Raw genomic sequence first — 14,382 nt, forward strand, 5'->3', positions numbered from 1 at the left:
TAATTCATAAAAATGAACAATAGGTGCTGTTCAAGACACTAATTGCAAGAACATTATTTCAAAACATGAGCAACTGGAAAAGTGATTTTATTCTCTTTCTAGCTATAAAAAGAAACAGAATGGAAAGCTAAGATGGAAGAAGAAGGATTTTCCATTTTTGGCTTCACAACACTGGAAGCATCATAGCAATATAATGATGCATTTAAAATTAACCATGATATGGATTTACTTCCTTCTAAAAAACGAACCAATCCTGGCTGACACTAATTCAAGATACAATAAGATGAAGTCAGATTTTATCCAGGGATCTTAGTCACTGTGGGGGCCTTGGTGCTCTCTGAGCTTGGTTTTTTTCTTGTAGGCATTTCATTAGCCAACTAGGTAACATCATCAGTGCTAGATGGGAATGAGCTTTGCTCTCTATTCAGAGATGATGTTATCTAGTTGGACAATGAAAGTCTGCAAGAAAACAACCAAGCCCAGAGAACACCAAAGACCTCACAGTTCAATTCTAAGTTATAGCTTAGCTATAGCTTCTCTTCTATCTATAGTCATTATGGTTAAATATTTCCTTTGTCGCAAACTTGGGCATAAGCATTAAGTACAAACTGTAATGAGAAAAAAATGATAAAACATGCACCATTTCATCATGATGCAAACTGTAGCCTTTCATATTTTAATACCTCCTTATGTTACACATAAGTATGTAAGCCAGAGGCTTGAACTTGCAATGTCACAGTACAGATTTCCTCATAAAGTGCCACCAACTTTATCCCCCACCCATGCCCAGAGACACCTATAGAGTTATGTAAGAATGAGTTTAAGAGATAGTGATAGAATGATTGTCAAGGTTCCGAGTAACACATCCAAAGAAACCGGAACTTTGAGGCAGGAAGGTTCCTCAAAGAACGTGTTTATTGGATACATCATATTGGCACGGCTTAGTGAAAAGCAACTCTAAAAGTTTCCCGCGGTTATAGCATAATTAAAAGAGTGAATGTTTCCCTCCCCAAATGTCACAGGTCACATTGTCCAATCAAAGCAGTTGGTGGGCTCCTTGGTCACTCTTTTCCTCCTTCAACAGACACCTATTGGGATGACCTTGGTTCCCATGGGAAAGCTCTTTGTTATGTCTCCGAGATGTTCTATTTACTCTCGCCCCCCCCCCAAGAGTATGTGTCAACTATGAAGCAGCAAAAGATGGCTTCAGCCAGGTTTGATTCAGAGTTGACAGTGATAGTCATTTCATCCAGTTCCCCATCATTTTTCCTTACTAACTGGAGAGCAGCAGGAAACCTGAGTAAGTTTATCAACATTTATCACTTTTCTCATTTCCTTCGTCAACAGTAAACAATCATATTAGAAAATCTAGCACTGATTGATTGTTCAAAAGTACATTATCTTCTGGAAGAATTATGGGCATGGTACATAATATCTCAAACAATAAATACCTCTGGTGCAATATAATCTGGAGTCCCACAGAAGGTCCTTGTTGACACTCCATCACTCATACTCTCCTTGCACATGCCAAAGTCTGCAATCTTAATATGTCCTTCAGAATCTAACATTACATTATCTAATTTCAGATCTCTATGAAAAATCACAACAATTAAGAAAGTTAAATATCAGCTGTCAGAAATGCTGGTGGCAGTCTTATTGCAAGAAATAACTTAAAACCAGGATAGCACAAAACCCATGATTTCCTAGGCAAACCTGCTCACCTACTGAAATGCCTTACAGACAACTTATTTGTAGGTGCCAAGGAAAATGGTTGGGGGGGCATAATGGAGCATGTTGCCACTGGGTTGCTTATATAACTATACAGATCAAACAGTGTCTCTTAATTACCCCTGTACTGTACTGTATACAAATAGGAAGCAAACCCCACACTTACTCACAGTGGTGATGTTATCTACTTGGGTAATAAAATGTCTGCATGAAAACAGCCAAGCTCAGAGAGCACCAAGGACTTCAGAATTCAACCCTGAACTACCGGTACATATATTTTCTTCTATTGTATGTCTTAAACACATACCACTCTCTCTTCCTACTGAGATATATTGGGCAAGTCCTGTTCAGACCAACTTCCTTCAGTGAAGTCAGATTTCGGATTAAACGGATAGGCTTTGGGGTCAAAATGTCTATAAAATTTACTTCATGGTCAAGCATACTAGTCCATGAAGATAAATTGCCTTCATTTTGCTACTGTTCATTTTATCTGCAAGGCTGCTGCTTTGGGGTATTTCACTTCTGCATCTCTTGTGATGATATTTTATTTAAATGTATAAAATACAACTCAAATCTGACTTGATTGCTGTATACTCCAATGATTTTAGAAGCTCTATTGAGAGCAATAGACTGATGTGGGTACATTTCTTTGTCTTATAATGCTTATACAAAAAGCCTTTTATATGTTTTGCAAATCTTATAGCACTGAAGACTTCTGTTAGTGCACCAAGTTGAATAAGCAACTGTGAATAAAAATAAATATGTTTAATGTGTTGTGTTATTCGGGGAAATATGTGTTCCCAGTTCAGTGCTTTCTTCCCCCATTTTTGCCCACAAACATTTCTTTTTTACAACCTGTGACGAACTTGTGTTGTTACACAGAGCTGCTCTACTTACCGATAAACAATTCCTTTCTTATGGAGAAAAAAAAGACCCACTGAAATTTCTGCTGCATAGAATCTGAAAAGAAAAAAAGACTTGCTAATCAAAAGAACTTCACCTGTATATGCAAGATTTGAATAATTTACGACCATCCATTCAGAAATGTTCCTTCATGCCATTCATAGAGTAAGGTTGTACAGACTGATCTTCTCCTCTCCATCAAGTTCCCACTCGTAGATTCTGACACACTATAAAATTTGAAGGCTGATGGCTGCTATTGGACCGTTAGCCTTGCATTATTATAAAATCCGGATTGTCCTGGATTCTAGATTACAAACAGAACCTTTCCCAAGAGATCAGGCCCTTGATTTAAATGTTCACATCTCACTGGGCAAAAGTAAGGATGCTTACACAGGATTATGGGACAAGGTTAACACAATGGCTGCAAGTCACAGAAGACTCCAATAATGCTATGACTCAAAGTCCTGTTATTTACAAGAGAATAGAATAGAATACTTTATTTGGCCAAGTGTGATTAGACACAAGGAATTTGAACAAATGAGGATTCCTCCTCTATGACAAGATATTATTAATTTCAGGCAAGAACTGTGATATATTAGTTTGCTTTTCGACAATCTGAATGTAGAGTTTATAGTGCCAGCTTGTTTCTAAAATGCTTGTGATTCACACTACACCTTATTTGCTCTATGATTCACACATAGTACAATAATATAAGAAATGCAGCTCCTTTCAAAAAGTTTATTTGATTAATTGTATGAAATTAATAGAGACCGTGCTAATTAGGAATTTAATTCTTCCGAGTAGTTTAGTCTATGCAATATTGATGAGTTTTTGAAGCTAGCTTTCCTGTGAAGCAGTGTCAATTACACCAAAAAACTAGAAAATATGAGTAAGGTAGGGAATGGAAAGATGCATCTTCCTAAAGCAGAATATTTTATGACAAATTCAATATAAAATCAACAGAAAATGCACTCACACTGCTTGGGGCTCCTTAAATTTTCCTACTTGCTGAATATGATACATGAGGTCACCACCATTCACATACTCCATGACAAAGTACAGGCGATCCTAGCAGACAATATGAAACCAACAAATAGGTCAAGCAGTGGACCTGCCGCTCAGGAATGGTCAATACAGAAAATTGGGGTAAGAGTCTTAAGTGCATCTTCACAATTAGGACACAGTCACTCGAATTATCAGATAGTGAAAGCAATTGTTTATTGGTCTAATTAGATCAACTTTAAAATTATGTTCTGTATTCAGATGCATATTTGATCTTCTTTCTTTTTATAGCAATAATTGTTATTATTAGTTACATCAGTAAGATGAGATGGATTCCCCCAGCCCGGTTTTTAAAATATAAATAAGTCAAATTGCTTAATTCTGAATGTTCCACTTCTTTCTTTAGATACATTGTACTGGGAAACAATTGACATTAGAAGAATCTTGCTTTTTAGGATGCAATTCCAGCATCCTTGTTTAAAGAACCTATGGCCACCTTAAATATCATGAATACAAGTAATATGCATTCTTTTTTGTTCCCTCTGTTAAGCTGCTATTTTCTTTTCACTATTAAGAAATGCAAACAGTAGCTTTCAAGAATGACTTTTATCAGGATGACGGCAGCTGTTAAGCTGTGCAACTCCTCCTTCCCATTCTCCATCCGCCAAGACGGATTCCCTTGCATTCCTTTGTACATAGCAAAATAAAATAATAAAATAAAATAATGTTAGGATATTGAATTTAGTAGCTGGAGCCGTAAAGTGTATAATAGGCCAGAAAACACAGTTGTAGTTGATTGATTAGAGAGTGCTGACTCATGTATGAGGCAATCTACGCTATGATTGGTTGCTGTAAGTATAAAGGGGAGTTTCCCTTTTTCCCCTCCTTTTTCTTCTGTGTGTTTGTATACTGTTTAATTTACCCCATGATGTTCCTGTGTTCCTGATTATCTTGTGTTGTTTCTTTCTGAATGATGACAAAGACTGCTGTCAATTTGAATGTTAAATATATTTATATGTAAATTACTGTCTCTCCTAGAAACAGATCTCTCTGGATCCAATGCTAGTAATTTGACCTTATATTGTTAAGGGGATGGCTCCTCACACATTACGACGAAGTCTCATTCGTCATCTTCAGGCTGGTGTTTTCGGCTTCGTGCTTCTAGGAGCCGAAAACACCAGCCTGAAGATGACGAATGAGACTTCGTCGAAACGTCGCCAAGACACTTCCAATTTTACGCGGGAGAAAACCCGGATAACCAAAGACCTACTATATATATATATATGTATATGTATATGTATGTGTATGTGTATGTGTATGTATGTATATATGTATATATGTATATATAAAATAAAATGCAAGGAATGTCAACCATGTCCATCCATCCATCCATCATCTAGCAGATATTCAAAAGAAATGCTAACCATCTGATGGTTTTCCATTTCTTTCTGCTGATATATAAATAGATCAGCTGACAGAACTATTGTATATTATTTATCTCCATACCTCACCCCATTTTTCACTGACACAGTTCAAAAGCTCTGTGATGTCAGTACAGCAAACACTGTGTGTGTTAGAAATCACAGCAGAAGGAAGACATGTGAACACATACCACAGTCTGGAAGCAAGAGTGAAGCTGCGTTAAGAAAGGAGGTTTGTCCATCAAAGCTAGAACTCGCTTTTCAACCATGGTACACTCTACATCATCATCTTGAATCACCACGTCTTTTTTCAATATTTTGACTGCATACAATTCTTCTGTTCCCTTTCGTTCTGCGAGCATCACCTGAGCAAATATAAAGAGAAGGTGAATATTTTGCTGACTACAGACCACTAGTAATTTCCATTCAGTTGTGGATGGAAAAGTTTTTCTAGTAATTCAGTTCCCTACATATATTCATTAACTTGTAGCCTAAGAAATCTGTTTTGTTTTTTTCAATGTAGCTCTCCCATTTCTTACATAAAAACTACTATTCCAGATGCTAAGATGCTGAGCTTGTCGAGCAGAAAGGTCGGCAGTTCGAATCCCTAGTATAGGTCTCCTGTGTAAGCAGGGGGTTGGACTAGATGACCTCCAAGGTCCCTTCCAACTCTGTTACTAACTATTCCAGAAGTTCATAAAAGGGTGAATAAGGCCCTAAAATTGATATTTTCCTGCATGTGGATCCTAATTGGATCCTAATCACCACCTAGTTTTTAAAGAAATTTTTGGGAGATGAAATAGCACAAGAAATTCTTATTATGTCATTGGAGATGAAGAACAAAGCTGATGGAACACTGGTCTAAAAGCCTCTGATAAGGATTACACAGTGACAATAAAAGCAGCAAAATGCAACTATTTCTCCACTCTTACTGTGTCGGTGGATTGTTGTCCAGTGGCTCTCCTAGGAAAGGATTGGTTAGGATACCTTTGAAGGATTGCTATGAGGACTATTTGAGGCATCTGCAGAAAAAGTTTATTGGGTTCATTTTGGGTTGGTTTACAGCTGTTCAGATTCAGCTAAGTGAGATATGGATCCATCAATGTTATTTGGAAAGGATCTGTGCCTGTTGGCCCTGAGAAAATTAAGGGGGGCACCCCTGCATGTTCGAATTCTAGCTCATCAAAGCCTCCTAGGAAATGATCTGCAGGTGGGTCCAACCAGTAGTGAGAGAGAGGTAGTTCTGCCTTCAGTTAAGGAGTTATTGCTAGACCATACAGTGTTGGATACTTTTTTTTATCTGTCTCCAACTTTCTCTTTCTGGAGAAGGTGGTCACCCTGAAGCTTCAGAGAACCCTGGAGAAAGCGGATTGTATGGACCACTTCAATCTAGTAGAACAGGATGTAGCACTAAGGTGGCATTGATTGCATTTTTTGATGACCTGCAACTGCTTCAGAATGCGGTGTGTGTATCCCTCCTTGATCTCTCAGTTATACCATTGATCATGGTATCCTTTTAGACAAGCTCAAGGGGTTGGGGATGGGTGGCACAATGTTACAATGGTTCTGCTCTTTCTTCCAGGGTCAATTTAAGTTAGTGTTGATGGAAAAGAGAGGTCTGGTCCTAAGTCTCTACTGTGAGGGGATGTATCTCAGGCATTAGTTTTGTTCCAGCTCCTGTACATGAGGCTGCTGGATGAGATCACTTACTGTATCAGTACGGCGATAGGCATTATCAATGTGCTGATCCTACTTAAAGATCTCAGTGCTTGGCTGTCTAAGGTCTGGGTTCCATATCTTAAATAGTGTCTTCTGGTGGGACCAAGGAGATGTGTCTTTTCTGACACTGCATCTGTCCTCCAGAAGAGCACTTTCCCTGAGATTTGAATAGCCTCAACTGTACCTGTCTTTTAAGACCCAGCTTTCTCCCCTCAGGTCAGGATCAACGGTTGTTATTGTTTAGTTTTTATCTTCCTGCCCTGAAGTGCACATGATTGGGTGCCTATATAAATTGATTAAATAAATGGATAAATAAAAGAGTCAATCGTCTCGCCTGTATGTTTCTTGATATAAAAATGACATATTATTAAATGGATTATAATTAAGACGCACAAAATAGCTCCTTTTGTGGAAAACAAGTTTCACAACTCATTTCTTTGCACTTCCATCAAAGCACAAAGCATGACACCTCATTAACAGCTAGACTATATTTTGCTAATTTGCATATTCTAATTTTAACAATTAAAACTTGAGGTTGCTTAAAGATAGGACAAGGAAGGCTAGTAGTCTAGTTGCCAGCTGCTTATATAGTAGATTCTTGAGCAAATACTGTACATACAATATATTCTCCTAATCAAATAATGTTTTCAAAGCAGTATTTACCTCTCAAACTGTACAGAAGCATGATCCTGAATAGCAAGTTTTATTATGCTTACACTAAACCTTTATTATATTTACACTAAAATTTATATATGTCTCCTCAGAATTAAATCCCACTGAATTTAGTGAAACTAATTCCTCATGAAAGCAAATGTAGGATTGTAGGCATGTAGGCAAATATTGGATTGCAGCTTTGTTAACAGAACAGCTAAAGGAATTATTAATAAATCAACTGTGTCTCTAACATTTCTCCCTTTCAGATTTAAAATAAAATCATAGAATCATTGGGTTGGAAGGTACTTTGGAGGTCTTCCAATGCAATTTTAGACCATTCTAGACAATAGCTGTCCAATCTTTGTCTGAAAACCTTCAGTCTAGGTTCACCCATGAGTTCAGGAAGCAAGTGGTTCCATTGCTAATAACTCTCCCTTATCAGGATGTCCCTCCTCTCTGATGGAAATATAGGAAGACCACAGTTATTTTAAAGAGTTAGTGACATATTTTCATTTCTCCTTCACAGTAAGAAAAATCTCGAAGTTTAGAGCTCATTTTGAGCTGGTCATCCCAAAGTTGCTCTTTTAAAAAGGCAACTGGAGTTTCTTGGGTTTTTTTTCTTTGAAAACGTGTCGCTTCTCATCCAAAAAGCTTCTTCTTGGATGAGGAATTGAAGAAGCTTCTTGGATGAATAGCGAAACATTTTCAAAGAACAAAACCAAGAAACTCCAGTTACCTTTTGGAAAAAGCACCTTTGGGACAATGATTGAGAATCTTCTCCATGGGCATTCTGAGCTGGTCTGCATCCCCCACCCCCCTCTTGCTTGCTTAATAAGGGAGACAGGGGAGAAATCTTCATTTAGCTTCAAGGCTTTTCTTATTGTGAAAGCCTTGGATTCCCATCCCAGAATCAGCAAGACAAGGTTAAGTCTTGCAGTCTCCTGGTCACAGCAAGGCCATGAAGCCATGGTGCCAGGTTTTGATAAAAAAACCTTCGAGTTGTTGTTTTTGTTGTTGCTTTGGGGTATCACTGTGGTTGTTATTAAGGAGCTTCTGGCAGCTTGTGAGAGATGTTATCTTGCTTGGTACGTGGGCTTTTTATGTTATGATTTTCAATCTGTTTGAATAATAGTAATATTAAAGCTTAAAACCCCTTTATTTACTGGGGGATTTATTGTCTGGATCCAAAAGAACCCATTGCCAGGGCACCTGATCACTGCCCTGACACTTGGCAAAACATCCTGCTTTTAAATTTAGGTCTCCCTCTGTAAAGGTCCCACCCTCAGGTTTTTTTACCATCCTCAGAGCCCATGAAAACAATAAGTCCAAACCTTCTTTGTTACAGTTCTTCAAGTATTGGAAGACTGCTATCACATCTCCCTTAGTCTATTCTTTAAGATTAAATATACCCACATCTTTGAACTGTTCTCCATAGGATTTAGATTCCAAGCCTCTCACTGTCTTTGTTATTCCTCTCAGAACTTTTCCCAGTTTCTCAGCATCCTTCTTACATTATGACAATTAAAACTGGACACAATATTACAGGTATGGTCCTACCACTGCAGCACAGAGCATTACTATGATTCCTGTCATCTTGACAGTTGATGCAACCCAAGATCGCATTTATTCTTTTGATAGCTGCAGCACATTGCTGATTTATGTTTAATCTTTGGTCTACCGGGGCGTCCACATCCTTCTCGCTAGTGCTAAATCAGGGATCACCTATTTTGCATTTGGTTTTCCCCATCTAAGTTCAGAACCTTATATTTCTTCCTGGTGTATTGATATTTCTGTAAATTGTTTACTAAAACATATATGAATGGGGTAATTTATTTGTTACGGGTGATCTGCTTTTCCAATTTTTATTTACGTAATTCATGACACCTTGGCTTTTGATTCTAAAGAGTGCTCTTCTTTACTTTGTCTCTAATTTTTGTTACGTTAGTCTCCCTAAAAGCAAGATAGCATCATATTGTACCCTCATTCACAAAACCTGACACTTAAGTTTGTTTTCATGTTGGACAATTTGGAATCAAGATACCAACTGACTCCAGATGAAACTGCTTGGAGATTGGGCTTTTTTTAAAGTAAAATATGGCTTTATTCTGATCATGCAGAAGTTGGATCATTACTATAAGCGACTTTGTGACTGTCAGTAGATTGCACATACTAATCTGTGTCTGAAATACCCTTGTATATCTACTCCAACATGGATAGACTTTGTTTTGGTAGCTAAAGTACCATATGATTTAAGCTACCTTCACTTGATTAAAACAGCATCTGATTCAGTATGAAGTTTTGAACGATCCTCTATAACATGGGTGTCAAACTCGCCGTGTCACATTGTTGTCACGTGATGTTTTGTGATGTTTTTCCCCTTCTTGGAGCTGGGATGGGCGTGGCGCATCTGGCCCACAGGCACCCCTACTCTATAAGAAGCTAGCATTTTTCCCCTAGGAAATCTTGACACCCTGGAAGTCTGGGGAGATTCTTTACACCTGAAGAATTCCTGCTTAAGCTATTTCTGCCAAGTCTACATTCAAAGTTTGTTTTAAAGATACAAATATGTCACTGCATTTAAATTATAAATATATTGTTGATCTTTAATTTCAAACCAGAAATTATAGATTCAGGAATGGTATGAAAAACTTTTCATTATTCCTAACTTTTGACTGAGCTTATTCTGCATTAGTCTACGCAAGGAGCATATGCACCATAATTTTGGGAGTGTTTTGGGGAATAGATTGTCTGGATTTGGGTGCCAGATTAGTTCTCCCCCCCCCACTTTTTTTTTTCTAGACCCAGAAGCATTACATCCCTTCCATATTTCATTCTTGTTATTTGTGTATATATTTTAGAAATGGTATTGTTTATAAAGAACCTTGCAAATTATCAATACTTCTTACCTTCCCAAAGCTCCCTTTTCCAAGCACCATTATAAAGTTGAAGTCTGTTAGTTTAACCCGATCAAGATTATTGGATGGTAAGTTACAAGTCCGGTCTTCAACTGGAGATATAACTTTGTTAGCTGATGGGCCAAGCCTGGCTTTCTAAACAAACAAAGAAAATGGCTGTCAGACCTACAGTTTGGTTTTAGAAATGATGAAAGATCAGGTTAAGTTTGAAGGTTTATACTTTCAGAAGATACTTCATAGTAAACAGTGAACAAACACAAATTCAACTGCCCATTCAAATATTTCAATTATGGATATAGTTAAAATGATATAAAGTAGTACAGAAGTAGAAGCAACACCTTTGAGGGGTGGGGGTTAACAAAGCAAAGTCCAAAGAATGTAGGTCATTACTTTCATGCTAAAATTTCAAAATTCAATTACCATTTTGTCCCCTTTTCAATCATGAACAGTGTTCAAAATAAAATGCAGGGCTTATCCTAGGTATCGCTACCTGTTAAGATGTAAGAGTCTCATTCAGTTTAAAGTATTTTATTCTCAGAGTAGGATGGCAGTAGGATGGCAGCTTGAATGTAGTAACATACTAAACATTTTAATGATTTAGTTGAAATTCACACTTCTTACAAGCAGTTTGTGATGCTTTTTAAAAAACTTTATCTGAATAGATAGCATACTGAATAAATCATTGCCAATTTTCAAGCATCATAATTTATATCTAATCAAATGCTGATTTCAGTGTAAAAACATTGCATTCGAAGCCTTTTGGTAAGATTTTTGGCTTGCAGAAGCATACACTGGAATAACTAAAACAGCAAATCTTTATATAAAATGTGTCCATTCATGAATGTCTACAAAGTTCACCTCCAAGAAAATTTCTACCTTAAAATCCAATTGCAAACTTCTACTATTTTATTTCACTGTTTTTTATTTGCATTTTTTTAAAAAAATGACTGAAAAAATCTATTTATAGAACGATTCATATATCTTTCTTCCTCTCTCCCTCCCCGCCCCTCCCCCTCTCCCCCTACCTTTCCTGTACTATTGTGTAGATGCTATAATATAAATGCAAAAAACTGTCAGCTCTTGAAAAAGTTAGAAGGAGGAGGAGGAGGAGGAGGAGGAGGAGGAGGAGGAGGTGGAGAAAGAGAAGAAGCTGTTCAGGAATGTAGGATATCAAGAGCTGAGAAACATTTGTGATGTTTTCATGGCAAGATTTCCCTAAAGCCTCCCACACAACCATCCCATGGTAAGCAATCAAAACTCATGAAGCACACCAGAATACACTTCTGGGTGTACCTTGGGGTGGGCATGTGGGATGTCTTAAGTGATGTATTAGTATTAAACAATCATCCGATTAAAGAAAAGACACTGAAAATTTTGACAATTTAGTTGGAGCAACAAGCTCACAAAATCATAAGAGTTATGTTAAGAATTCATATCACATGTTCACCTCCATTATATTCTATATTGTGAGAGGACAGGCTGCCAGCAAAATGGCCAGCACTTGGGCCACTGATGGCCTGTCCCTTTAACACCTGTCCCTAACAGCCCAGAAGTTGGTGGCTATAACACATGAGCAGAGAGACAGCTGGATGTGGTAGTGTTGCTGTGAGAGGGAAGGCTGTTGTGTTTGTTTGGGATGCTAAAACAGCCTGAAGCAGCATAAGGCAAATAGAAGCATGACTGTTCTTCAGGCTTGCAATGAGAAGTCGTAGAGGAACAGGAGTTGTAGTTTTGGGGAAAAGTGGTATAAGTAAACAAGGAGTACTAGCCTTAGAGTACTTGTGGATGTGTTGCTTAGATGCCTGATGGGGTTGTGTTGGCTCTCTGGGGTTGTGGAGCCCACTAATATGGAAAGTAAAAGAACCTGTGACCTATGCTGAAGTCAAAATTAGAAACAGTACATTTTAAACATATTCAGACAATGTTGTAGTTACTATGCTGTGCAATTTACTCAACAAGAGTGTCGTTCAAGAGCAAAGGCCCCCTCCTGGATCCATTCCTGAAAGCTACAAAGCAATCAAGTTGCTTGAAATCTGACCTAACATAGTTGCTTTGAGACCCTCCTGCCCATCATGAGAATGGAAAAGCAAAGCAAATTGAATTATTTATATATCCTTAGTAATTCCAATTCTTGACCTAGGAGGTTCTTACAAATTTTTGGCTACAAGTGAATGAATCTTTAAAAATCACATTGTTCAGAAATTAGTATTGATAAGAAAACAAAATAAAGAAGAAAATTTAAAGGTCCTTTGAAACAACACTACTTAAGAGTATGGGAAGCATCAAGAGATATTATGTCCAAGGAATCCCTGTTGCTCTGTGATGTCTTCTATTTCCCCAAATATACAAGCATTAGATTGTTTATCAAGAAATGTTTTGAAAAGTACAATGTAAATATCCACAGTCCAGAAATATACTACAAAAGAGTTACTATTGGAAAAGTTAGATACTCAAGCTGGATGTTGACAGTGATGCTACATAATCTGTAATTTTTCTTCTCTGATTTCAAAATGATAATACAGAACCTGTCCAGTTCCCACAGTTGTGACCTACTGCTGTTGAGGAATAATCCCCCACATTACTTGAGATTGAACAGAAGAATTAGCCAATTTTAGTTTCCATTTTGGAATTGTTGAATATTATTGTCCAAGATACACATCTTAATTTAAGACATATAATCAGCTATTCTTTGTTGTTATGAAATGATCTTAGAACATCATAATCCAATGAATTATTGACATATTGAAGGCAAGTGCAGGGATATAAAATATTACTCAAAACACAAAATACAATTAACATGTTCTCATTTTTAGGAAACAAAATATGGTTAATCATTGTATCGTAACATGTAGTGCATATTTTCCCAGTCTTAAAAGATTTATAGTTTTAATTAAATTACCGTTTTAAAGTCAAAAACTAATTTCCTGGAACAATTTTACACTATCTCCACAAAGCACCATGCAAACACTTGGTAATTATATTATGCTTATTTCTTGGGTGATTCCCTCCACCTGCCACACAACCCCAACTGCTGGTTTCAAAAACACTTATTTCAGACAATGGGCATAAATAAATTGCTCATTGTTCTACAACTACAGGAATCTAAAATATTGCATTCCAGAAGACATGTGTCCTTCAGTCGTGGTTTCTAACAAGGACAGATGGCTTACATTTTCAGGAAGACATTTTCCCCTAACAGGGGGGAAAGGAATGAGTTCTGAAAATTTTGACTGCATTTCAAAAGAATTAACATGCTGCATATTTAGTGAAGACATGCATAAAGGTAGAAGAGAAACAGGAAGTGGAAAAAGAACAGTTTTAATAGGCAGCAAATAGTTAGGCAGCAACAGAATCCAATTCCGATGAGAAATGATCATTCAGTTTAAAGACTATTAACTGTGACCAAACAACATAGAAAAAAAAAGTTTGATTTCTAAACTTTCTTGGCAAGTTGAAGAAGAAAACAGGATATCAAACAGACCAGTTAAGACCAACATAGTAATAGATAAACATTCTAACATAGATCTTCAGGAAAAAAATATGTCTTTTAAAAGTATTTCTCTCATAGTATTGGTTGTGAAGAACACAGAGACCTTTCAAAAACGGAATCACAATACTTTGTCACACTCTATTACAAGCCAGATTTCACCGTGCAGTATGCAACACACGCTAGATAATTCTTGAGCCCATGCAGGACACTTGCATTTGTCTTAGTGAGGGGAGAATTTTAGATATTAATGGGACTAGTGTGCGCATAATCTCAAGTTTATATGGCTGTCAATCTCTCAAAAATTGACTCCAGGCTGTGTGCTTCAATTAATAAAATAATAAGCACATAAAAACAACCATTATTAAAAAATTTAAAAATATATGTTTAATACAGTCAAAACTATGTTTAATAAAAGATGTCTCTGCTCTTTGGTTTCTTATATAGGTATTTTTTTTAAAAATAGGCAGATTCTGTATGCACTTGTAGACCAACACATCATATAAAATCCTTGTGCCAACTCTCACAGCCAAAGTGTGAGCTGAGTAGGACT

The 14,382-nt window shown here is 37.1% G+C and overlaps 1 protein-coding gene across 2 annotated transcripts in view; it reads right to left on the reverse strand.

Annotated features, from left to right (window-relative positions):
* The window catches only part of PRKCA (protein kinase C alpha), a 199,035-nt gene that overhangs the window by 11,258 nt on the left and 173,395 nt on the right, over positions 1-14,382 (reverse strand). For both annotated transcript variants that reach the window (XM_034412652.3, XM_087886994.1), the window contains exons 9-13: positions 10,334-10,477; positions 5,246-5,419; positions 3,608-3,699; positions 2,626-2,688; positions 1,452-1,590 (exon numbers count right to left, since the gene is read on the reverse strand). In XM_034412652.3, the coding sequence (XP_034268543.2) occupies positions 1,452-1,590; positions 2,626-2,688; positions 3,608-3,699; positions 5,246-5,419; positions 10,334-10,477 (612 nt within the window). The remainder of the gene's footprint in view (positions 1-1,451; positions 1,591-2,625; positions 2,689-3,607; positions 3,700-5,245; positions 5,420-10,333; positions 10,478-14,382) is intronic.

The sequence above is a fragment of the Pantherophis guttatus genome, chromosome 2 (assembly GCF_059756535.1).
Source record: "Pantherophis guttatus breed Tessera chromosome 2, ASM5975653v1, whole genome shotgun sequence".
In the NCBI taxonomy this organism is placed as follows: Eukaryota; Metazoa; Chordata; class Lepidosauria; order Squamata; family Colubridae; genus Pantherophis; species Pantherophis guttatus.